An 11,836-nucleotide genomic window follows, 5' to 3' on the forward strand; every position below is an offset into this window, starting at 1 on the left:
CACACACCTGTAATCCCAGCTACTTGGGGGGCTGAGGCAGGGAGAATCGCTTAAACCTGGGAAGGGGAGGTTGCAGTGAGCTGAGATCTTGCCACAGCACTCCAGCCTGGGCGACAGAGCAAGACCCTGTCTCAAATTAAAAAAAAGAAAGCTGACCAGGTTAACTAACTTAATACTTGCTATCTCACATTAAATACATTGAAATCATTCAGAGAATAGAGTAGGATTCAAACCAATGACTTAGAAGTGAAAGGGCCTGTATTAATCTGGACTCATCTGTTTCCTAACCATTACCTTACTTTATCTTTCTGATTTAATGAAAACTAAGGCTGTGCAACTGCAAAGGAAACTAAAGAAAAACATACTGCTACTGAATAAAATGCTGAGAAATCAAGAAGAAAGGTGGTGGATTGAGAATTCCCAAAGAAAACATTAATTAGATTCACAGCAAATCATCATTTGTGGAAATTTTTAAAACGTGTGTGTACCTACCACTCTAGGCTGAAAAACAACATACAAAAAGGCCATGTCCAAAGAAGAGAATTTTCCCCCACCTACTCAAAAAGTTTATAAAGGATAATTAGCATCCATATTCAAAAGAAACTGCCTCATGAAATTTTAAAAAATGAAAAAGAAACAAGCTCAATTAAAAAGCTTATTCAAGTGTATCTAACTCCCTTTAACTTACAGAGGGTTACCTAAGGCTGACATAGGTCAAGGCACTATTTACAAAATCTATGCCAGTAACAGCTGCCATTTTAAGAAGCCAAGGAATTTAATGTACTGCTTGGACAACTGGTTAAAAATAATCAAAAGGCCGGGCGCGGTGGCTCAAGCCTGTAATCCCAGCACTTTGGGAGGCCGAGGCGGGTGGATCACGAGGTCAAGAGATCGAGACCATCCTGGTCAACATGGTGAAACCCCGTCTCTACTAAAAATACAAAAAATTAGCTGGGCATGGTGGTGCGTGCCTGTAATCCCAGCTACTCAGGAGGCTGAGGCAGGAGAATTGCCTGAACCCAGGAGGCGGAGGTTGCGGTGAGCCGAGATCGCGCCATTGCACTCCAGCCTGGGTAACATGCGTGAAACTACAAATAAAAAAAAAAATAAAAAAAAAATAATCAAAGCCACTCTAATTACATGAACTCTAATTGTTTTTCTTCTTTCTAAAACATTTCTGTATTTCACAAATTTATTTAAATAAATAAATTTAACCATCTTAGGTATCTGTAGTAAATTTTCATTCAAAATGATAAAATAAATATTTATCAGTTGGGCGTGGTGGCTCACGCTTGTAATCCCAGCACTTTGGAGGCTGAGGCGGGCAGATCATGAGGTCAAGAGACGTAGACCATCCTAGCTAACCCGGTGAAACCTTGTCTCTACTAAAAATACAAAATATTAGGTGGACGTGGTGGCACGCACCCGTAGTCCTAGCTACTCAGAAGGCTGAGGCAGGAGAATCACTTGAACCTGGGAGGTAGAGGTTGTAGTCAGCAGAGATCACACCACTGCACTCCAGTCCAGCCTGGGAGACAGAGCAAGACTCCATCTCAAATTAAAATAAAATAAAATAAATAAATAAATGTCTATCATTTACACACAGGAGAAAATATATTTATAACCTGATCTTATTAAAAAACCCTAACTATAAAAAATGCACAGCCAGGTGCGGTGGCTCACACCTGTAATCCCAGCACTTTGGGAGACCAAGGGAGAGGATCACTTGAGGTTGGAAGTTCAAGGCTAACCTGGCCAACATGGTGAAACCCAGTCTCTATTAAAAAAAAAAAAAAGAAAGAAAAAGAAAAGAGAAAAAAGAAAAAAAATACACACAGAAAACTACCATAAACCAGTACTTAGTCTAAAATTTGTAAGAAATTCTAAAACTAAGGTATGCTAGATCCTAAATCAAATGATCTTATGTTAATTCCTTCTGATTTCTTTGAACTCAGAATTCACATTTTTAGAAATACAATGGTTAAAATGTCAAGTCAATCACTTTACCACTGGAAGATACGGTATCCTTTCAGGCAAGAAGGGTGACTTAGTATATATACTAGCAGAGCAGATTAAATAGCTTACTAACAGAGACAATCATACAATTCACCAAACATTGTAAGACTTTAGCTCTTAGGCCTCTCAAACTGTTTTGCAAAGTTAGAGTACCTCCCCCATGCTCCCCCTAGCACATTCTTTCAATCATTGTAATTTTCAAAAACATGTCGAGTTTTAGGCCACCTGGCAAGAGTTTATTTACAAAAGTAATTTCTGCATGACAATTTTTACTGTTCTAAACCAAATCCAAGCTGAAACTTCCAAAAGTGCTAATAATACAATCACAGAATTAAAACATTAAGACTTGGGAGGTTCCTTTGATTTCACCCAGATTCACCTACTCTAAATCCCTCTGACTGGGAGAAATGAAAAGGTCTATAGTAAGCTAAATGGTATTCACAATTAAAAACAAAATAAAACTCCAGTGGAAAAGCTCTAACACCTTCACTATTAAACTGAGATTTGCTATGAAATAAATATTATAAACAAAGAACAAAAGCTAACAATACAAAAAAACTAGGCCCTTTAAAGAAATAAGAAAAATCAAATGGAGAGACAAAAGCACTTCTATATAGACTTCAAAACAGGAAATAATGTTTACACTAAATGAACTATCATCTCATTTTGGTGGACCTAATAGAATTATCCTAATTCCCTAAGTATTAGAATTCCATGTACAACAAATCACTGCTCATTAACACAAGCTCTTCTTCTCTCCATGGAAATAATAGCTCTACATTTAATTTTTGAAAAAGAGTAACAAGTCTGAAATAGTATTAACTTTTTACTCCATTAGGAAAAATTTAAACTAGTTCGTGCATCCTTCCTTTCAATGTAATTACTGTATTATTTTAAAACATCTGAATATAAGAAACTTATAATACATACATTTAATTCAACCTAAGATCTAAACATACAAACGAAGGATGGGCACGGTGGCTCACGCCTGTAATCCCAACACTTTGGGAGGCCAAGGCGGGCAGATCACTTGAGGTCAAGAGTTGGAGATCAGTCTGGCCAACATGGTGAAACCCCCTCTCTACTAAAAATACAAAAATTAGCTGGGCGCAGTGGTGCGCACCTGACATCCCAGCTGCTCAAGAGGCTGCGGCATGAGAATTGCTTGAACCCAGGAGTGGAGGTTGCAGGGAGCCAAGATTGTGACACTGTACTCCAGCCTGGGTGAAAAAGTGAGACTCCATCTTGGAGAGAGAAAAAGGAAAAAACCACACACACACACACACACACACACACACACACACACAAACTTCTGTGAGTTTTACTTATACCTGAAAAAATTAACTGATACTTTCAATAGAAAATCCTAAAAAATACTTAGCTTATTACTTTTGACGAGTTTCTTCACACAATTAAAATCTAGTAGTCAACTTGAAAATGTTTTCCTAATTAAATGTATTTGTTGGGGGTGGGTGGGACTTTAAAAAAAATAAATGAATGTATTTGTAGTTAAATTACAATAATGGAGAACTAAATTTATAAATAAAATATTTCAATTAATGACAACCTAAAAAAAAAATCCCCTTTAAAAAAATGAACTATTATGCTAAACTGATAAGTACACATAAACACTCATCTCATTTAATTATATTCATGACCCAATTCTTAACCTTTAGAGTTGAAGACAATTTATACTAATATTTAACCAATTATTTTCTAATAATGACTATTATTTAGAATGTCATACTTTATTTTGCTTACTTCTGTATTCCTAGCAACATAACACTGCCTGGCTCATGGTAGGTTTTCAGTATATATTGTTAATTGAATAAATAAATCGTTTATCCTATAAGAAAAATTGACTGCATTCATTGGGTTTTTCCCACTAGAAGTTAGACAAAATGATACTTAAAGAATACTGTTTAAAGAATGTCTGAATATCACCAAAGTTTAATTAAGTTAAAAATTTTAAAAGTAATCTAAAATTTCTTACCTGGTAGGGCTGAAAGGCACTATCTTCAGTTAAAAACTCCAGTTGCTTATCTACAAGGAATTCTACTGCAGTGACTGAACTGGGTATACTTCTTTCAACCAGAGGTTTGAAAGTCTGCCAAGACAAAAAAATTTCTAATGATAATTTTCTGGGTGGTATCCTGAAAATATGAAGGAATACATATCAAGTATCAATGTCATTATCACTACAGACTTAGAATGCCAATTAATATTAATTCTCATATCATAAACTAAAGCTTTTATCTACATCGTAGGATATTTGTGTTTATTTTAAAGGAACAAACTAGATCTATATATGATATGAACATATTTGAGTATACTGAGTCCCAGCTATTTACTTTTTAAAAGGGATGCAATAATATATGCACGTGTGTAAAAATGTCTGTTTAAAAAGAGAAATTGCTTTTGAAACAGTAAACTAGGTTGGATAGCATATTTACCCCTGTCTTTTTTTAAAACTGTATTATTTCTTATTAGAGAGTAGTTATTTTTTCAATTTACAATTTTGATCTAGCTCATTCACATTAAGCAGATTTTAAAGGATCAGGAAGCATCTGGTCTTTTAACTCCACCCCTTTTACTCCCACCCCCGCCCCTGCACCAAGCACAAATAAAAATCCTGCAGCTTTGATGAGAGCAGCATGGAGGAAGGGAGAAGAGAAAGAGGTCAGTAGGAAGTACTACACAAAACCCTATTTGCAGTCAGGTACAGATTTCCACTACTTCTTTTAAAAAAAGTCAATCCAAGGTCATTTGATTCCTTTAAGAAGACACCTTTCACATATGGGATTTTACTCATATGTTGGGTGGGGGTGACAGGGACGGAGCCAGGGGAGAAAGAGGGAGGAAGGAAATAGGGATGACTTGTATACATTTCTTTATGACTATCACACTCATTTTCAAAGTAGATCAATATTAAATAAAAAACAAGTGTCTTATATTCATGTACTATCCTAAAAACTTGAAAATGAAAACAAAATTATACCATTTTAAAAACAGAGTGACTTTACTATAAAAAATTTTTTTTAGACAATTGGGAAAAAAAGTTCAGAAAATGGTATCAATAGCTAACTCAGTTTCTTAATAAGTTACTTATATCTCATGAAGAAATCTTTCTAGCTACAGGGTGATTTGTGTTACCATTTCCACACAAAACGAAGCTTTTCATGTAGACAGCACAAATTCCCAGGTGTTTCAAAATCACTGTTTCCCCTTTCTCTTATTATGTCTTTAAAAATACATAACATCTTAATAACAATAAACATACTCCAGGGAGAAACTCAAGATCTTCGGTTTGGAGTGGCTTTTAGGGAGTTAATTTCTATATTTAAGAAATTCCTAAGAAGAATTTCAGGTTGACTCACTGCAATCTGTAACAATGTTTCAAAGTCAAAAATTTAATATAAAATTTAAGCAAGACTTATTTCCACACTGTCTACATCATAAAGTTACAAATAATATTTTTTTCTTAATTAAAATAACACGAAAAAAGTTATCTTACATTCATTCTCACTTTTCACTATTTAAGATCAGAAAATCTAATCGCAGTAACATCTTCTCTCCTATATCCTAGGCTAACCTATTAAGCACCGTATTATCATCAAAAGTATCTGTATTTGGGTGAGAAATCACATTTTCAAAATAGAAATCCTCAATTATTTACCTATTTCTTTTTAGGGTTCTCATTTAACACTTCTAGTTACATAAAATCCTATAGGATTTCATAAAATCATATTTATTATTTTACTTAACAAGTGACAAAAAGTTTATAATAAATTTAAGAGCATTCATTGTATTTAGGCTTTAAAAGTGTCCACCACTATGTGATCGATTGACATGAAATATGTAACATGAACAGAAATATTATTCCGCTGATCTACTGTAAAAAATGTTTTTTCATATTATATCTCTGTCAGTTTAGTTTTTAAGTAAACTAGAAAACACTGCCATGTTCTCAAGAGGACTTTTAATCCTTGAACATTATCAAATGATCTATTTCTTTTCAAACAATACCATGTCAGGTCAACCCATGAAGGTTAACAAAAAGGTCCACAAAAGGTATTATCTAAGTGGCTAAAGATACAATTCAATTAAGTAGGATTTGAAAAAGAAGTAAAGTTCTCCTTTTGGAGTGCCTCTTTCTTACGCAAATAATACAGGTGGCTTGCATTTCCTATGAGTCCTAGTCATTTTATAATATGAAAAACATTCTTCTGAATAGAGCTCTGCTTTTCAAGGTAGAGTTCTAAGGGTAAATTTCAACAAGCCAACCTATAATTTAAATTATCCTAAGTTAATTAGAAAAAAAAAAGATTTCAAAGTTAAAAAAAAATTGTCACATTTTAAAATACCTCATTGAAAGCCAAGTAAAATTTGGCTACCAGAAATGTAAGAAAACTAGTTGACAATGATCAAAATTGAATACTCTTACAAGGACATGAGTACTTATAATCATTTACAAATGGAGGTCCAAAGTATATCACGCTTCTTAAATAGCAAATAAAAAGTACTGATAAATACTTTCATAGTATTTGTTAAAGAAATGTTTCAATATTTATTAAATGAGCAACAGTGAATATGTGTGACTGCTCTACTTTAAGGAAAAATGAAAGGCAAACAACATATGAAATGATATTAAAATACACCTTGGTTTCTTTAACTGACAAACCAATCATGTAACTATTGTTAATTTTTGTATTAGTTTAATGTATTTCAAAGAAATATAAGTTTTAAAATAATAAACATATTTAAATAAAAACAAATGGATCCTATGGCTGGCATGATGAATTTGTAGTAAATAGTTCATGGGTCTAGGTTCACTGGAATGTAAAGACACTAGAACTCATGCATAACTAATTAAACACTCTAAAGATGAACATTCTATGAGGAACTTCCACAGTCTAAAGGGAAGCAATGAGCTGACATCTGATGAAAGTCACAGCAGAATATGGCCCTAATCACAAGGCTATTATTTAAATACTGTAAACACACTAAATGTTCAGTTGAAACAAAACACTTTTTCAATTTTATTAATGGATTGAGGGTGTTTTCTAAGGTCATTTATCAGTGTTAAACATACTTTAAAAATAGTCTACGGCCCAAATAAATATAGTTGAGAGTCTGCATTTCTAGTAGGGCCTACCAAACTATAGGAAGAATGCTTAGAACAACTGTATCCTGTTTGGGGCTCCATGCTGCACCACATTCCATTCACATGAGGAAGAGGCGAACAGATGAGCCCTCCCCGAAAAACATTTTTAAAATAAATCAGCTACAGCTCTTAAACACAACTCAGCTGCTCAAACGAACGATGTTAAAGCTCACCGTTTCACATTTAACAGGAAATTCAAGGAGCTTATGTCTGCAGTCTTAGTTTCTAACAATCTCTGGTGAACAGTTAACGATTCCAAGTTTTTAAAAATCAGGCTTATTAACTGCAAAAATACTAATATAAAGCTCACCAAAGGTAAATACTAAGGAAGATAACAACCTGAGCAACATTTCAGAAGTTTTAGAAGATTTAGTCTACCAAAAAAAAAAAAAAAAAAAAAAAGACTGCAGTGACTTGAAAGAACAAAGTCCAAATTCCCACCCAAGCAGGTCTATTGAAAAACACGATACTGTTAGAAAACAAGTTGGGGGTGGGGAAGGGAATAACCAAAAGGAAAAAAATACCTCACAAAATAAATACCACCCTTCTCTTGAAACACTAGTCTGAAAACCCTAATTTGAAGCACTTCTGCCATAATACTCTAGTTTTTAAATTAACATTTATAATTATTAAATTACTATAGACACAATAAACATTTTTAAACAAATAAAAGTTTAAAATTCTTAAAACTAAAAACACTGAGGCCAGATCTATAAAAGGCAGTGACCTTAATTCCTCAGGCTGAGAAGAAAAACCAAATGTAAATTAAGACAAAAGAAAAAGGAAGCAGAAAAATACAAACCGTACTTTGTTCTTGAGAATTTTAAAGTATCTTTAAATCTCAGAAATCCACAACAAGGCTTTAAAGGTCAGTAAGTATTGCTGAAATTTCCATTTTGTTCTTGAAGAGTATTTATCTAGTGTAAATACTTCTTTAGTCTTCAAAAATCACAGGCAAATGGCTCTCAAACCAAGCATTTCTGAGCTCACTTGCAGCGGCGTCATTGTATAGGAAGAAAAGCCAAGACCACAGAACGAAGCAGGAGCTGTAACCTAACAAGTCTCCGACGAGCAAATGACGATTTTCTGTCTGCTCTGGCTCAGCCCTGGCAGTGATGAGGATTACAACTCGCTCTTTGTCATCAGCGCTGTGGTGTTAACGACTGAGAAATCCTGCAGCTGAAGCACTACTGCATCCTCCGATCTGGGTCAGGATAATTTCTCCCGAGGTCGCTTATATAACCAGTAAGATACTCCAAATAAAGAGAACAGCCATCCATCAGCTGGAGAAAGCCTTTCCCACTGTACTCTGTCTGCGTGGAAACACAGTGCAGTAGCTTCCAACAGTGCAGACACCCAAATGAGAACGAGTACTTGGCTTAGGGCACACTGAGAGAAGGGAAGAGGCGGTGCTCTGTAAACTGTAACTAATCCCCCGTCACAGGTGCTGATGGAGTCACTTCCAGCACGAGTCACATTACTGGTGATTACTCATTTGGCTGCGGCCATAGAGACTGGCTCATAATTTTAACAACAGACAAAGACAGACTAGTGGCGAGACTGAAAGCTCAAGTTTACTGTCTCCTTCATAAAGCAAATGCAAATAGTACGTTTTTGCTTTCCAGATTTACCAAGGTGAGAAAGTGCAGAAAAGAAATAACGTGACTATCTTTCAAGTTGGCAAAAATAAAGCATCAAATGTACTTTGTATGTTTTTAGGCACGGATTTATTTTTTTAATATAACCATTTTGCCTTGAAAATATTTAAAACTTCAAAATAAATCAATTTAAAATGTTTTTAGACAATAATCACAACGACCTCAGAGGCATTTTACTCAAAAGAAAAACTGGTAATATCTATTTTGGTAGATTTGAAAATACTCCTCAACCATTTTCACTCATTAGAAAAAACAATTTAACTTAGACAGTTCTAAGATACTTAAAATTTGAAAGCATAAAATATATTTATCAAGTGTGTTATACAATATAGCCTTTTTTTTTTAATGAGTAGTATGAGTTTTTTTTTATGAGTAGTATAGTCTCTTAACATCCATCTTAATTCTAGAGTTCTGCTGTCCGATGTTGTCCAAAATGGTAGTGACTGACGTATGTGGCAAATGAGCACCTGAATATGGTTAATCAGAATTGACATGTGTGCTGTATGTATAAAATACACATTGAATATTTTAAAAAAAATGTAAGCTGTATCTCATGAAAAAGTTATTTTGATTTGTTAAAATAATATTTTGATATGCTAGGTTAAATACAATACTGTATTGATGGAATGACTTAATTTAAAATCACACGAGGCTGGCTTACGCCTATAATCCCAGCACTTTGGGAGGCCTAGGTGGGTGGATCATGAGGTCAGGAGATCAAGATCATCCTGGCCAACATGATGAAACCCCGTTCTCTGCTAAAATACAAAAACTTAGCTGGGCATGGTGTCACATGCTTATAGTCCCAGCTACTTGGGAAGTTGAGGAAGGGAAATTGCTTGAACCTGGGAGGTGGTGGTTGCGGTGAGGTGAGATCACGCCACTGCACTCCAGCCTGGGCAACAAGAGCAAAACTCCATCTCAAAAAACAAAAAAAAACAAAACAAAACAAACAAACAAACAAACAAAAAAACAAATCACACATGTAAGCTCACAGTTTATTTCTACCGGACAAAGAATGCTTTAATAGTAAGTTCTCTATTTCGCTTTTTAGGGGGAAGTAGTCTTGCTCTGTCACCCAGGCTGGAGTGTAGTGGCATGATCTCAACTCACTGCAACCTCCACCTCCTGGGTTCAAGTGATTCTCCTGCCTCAGCCTCCTGAGAAGCTGGTATTACAGGGGTGTGCTACCAAGCCCAGCAAATTTTTGTATTGTTAGTAGCCACAGGGTTTCACCATGTTGACCAGGCTGGTCTCTGAACTCCTGACCTCAGGTGATTGACCACCTCGGCTTCCCAAAGTGCTGGGATTATAGGTATGAGCCACTGTGTCTGGCCTTTTTTTTTTTTTTTTTTTTTTTAAAGATAGGATTTAGCTCTGTTGCCAAGGCTGTAGTACAGTGGCATGATCTTGGCTCACTGCAATCTCTGGCTCCCAGGCTCAAGCGATCCTCCCACCTCAGCCTCCCGTGTAGATGGGACTACAGGTGGGCACCACCATGCCTAGCTGTTTGTATTTTCTGTAGAGACAGGGTTTCACCAGGTTACCCAGGATGGTCTTGAACTTCTGAACTCAAGCAATCCATCTGCCTCAGTTTCCCAAAGTGCTGGTATTTCAAGCATGAGTCACCTTGCCAGGCCTTATAGTAATTCCTGATTTCATAGCAAAGACGTATGTGATAATGTGAAACTAACTTAGGCAAACTACTCGACAAATCAAGGAGCAGAGATGGAATGGAATAGAAATTTGTGGCTCTATGTAAAACATCAGGTAATATCTGTTAATTTGTCAGTATAATTAAATTTTAACCTTTAGAGCATCCAGCGAAAATCTGTAATTTTCTGACTTACAGAAGGAAAGGTGGTCATATACTCGGTCAACCATGTTTCTGTATTAAAATTTAATTGAAATTGTTTTATTGCAGACACTACATGATGAAATAGAGGAATTATATATGGTAGCATGCACTGAAACTTTAAAAATATACTCGTAAGTGCAAGAAAATATTTAATCTATTTTTAAAGAATGTATGTAAATAGTCTCCTCTTTCTTTCTCTCTCTCGGGAGACAGAATCTCACAGTTGCCCAGGCTGGAGTGCAGTCTCCCGATCTAGGCTCACTGCAACCTCTGCCTCCAGGGAGATTCAAGCATTTCTCCTCCTCCAGAGTAGCTGGGACTACAGGCACGTACCACCACACCCAGCTAATTTTTGTATTTTTCATAGAGATAGGGGTGTCACCATGTTGACCAGGCTGGACTTGAACTCCTGGCCTTAAGTGATCCACTGGTCTTGGCCTCCCAAAGTGCTGGGATTACAGGCGTAAGCCACAATACCCAGATGTAATAGTCTTTTATTATAAATGTATCCCCATGGAGAAATCTCAATTTCAGTAAATCTAACAATTCATATTGATTTATTTTTTAATTATTTTTGAGACTGATTTTTACTCTTCTTCCCCAGGTGGGAGTGCAATGGTGCAATCTCAGCTCACTGCAATGTCTGCTTCCCGGATTCAAGCAATCCTCCTGCCTCAGCCTCCTGAGTAGCTGGGATTACAAGCATGTGCCACCATGCTCTGCTAACTTTGTCTTCATACTGATTTTTTATTCATACCACATACATAATCCCTTTATATCTCCTCCAGAAGTATCACTTTCATTTCACAGAAATTATCAGGTTAACTACTAAAAAGAGGCTAGGAGCAGTGGCAGGTGGATCACTTGAGGTCGAGAGTTTGAAAACAGCCTGGCCAACATGGCAAATCCTGTTTCTACTAAAAATACAAAAACTAGCCAGGGCATGGTGTTGCACCTGTAGTCCTAGCTACTCTGGAGGCTGAGGCAGGAGGTCTGAGGCTGCAGTGAGCTGAGATCGTACCACTGCACTCTGGCCTGGGCGACAGAGACTCAGTCTCAAAAAAGAAAAGGAAAAAAAAAAAAAAAAAAAAAAAAAAAAAAAAAAAAAAAAAAAAAAAAAAAAAAAAAAAAAAAAAAAAA

At 35.8% G+C, this 11,836-nt stretch overlaps 1 protein-coding gene across 8 annotated transcripts in view; it reads right to left on the reverse strand.

The window, feature by feature from the left end:
- JMJD1C (jumonji domain containing 1C) overlaps positions 1-11,836 on the reverse strand; it is a 352,145-nt gene that overhangs the window by 94,376 nt on the left and 245,933 nt on the right. For 5 of the 8 annotated variants that reach the window (XM_032252654.1, XM_032252661.1, XM_032252658.1 and 2 more), the window contains exon 3: positions 4,010-4,123. In XM_032252654.1, the coding sequence (XP_032108545.1) occupies positions 4,010-4,123 (114 nt within the window). Of the gene's footprint in view, positions 1-4,009; positions 4,124-7,987; positions 9,372-11,836 lie in introns of those variants that run through there. The other 3 variants (XM_032252659.1, XM_032252657.1, XM_032252655.1) reach the window with 2 other exon arrangements.

The sequence above is a fragment of the Sapajus apella genome, unplaced genomic scaffold (assembly GCF_009761245.1).
Source record: "Sapajus apella isolate SASKATOON/1434 unplaced genomic scaffold, GSC_monkey_1.0 scaffold78, whole genome shotgun sequence".
Lineage (NCBI taxonomy): Eukaryota > Metazoa > Chordata > Mammalia > Primates > Cebidae > Sapajus > Sapajus apella.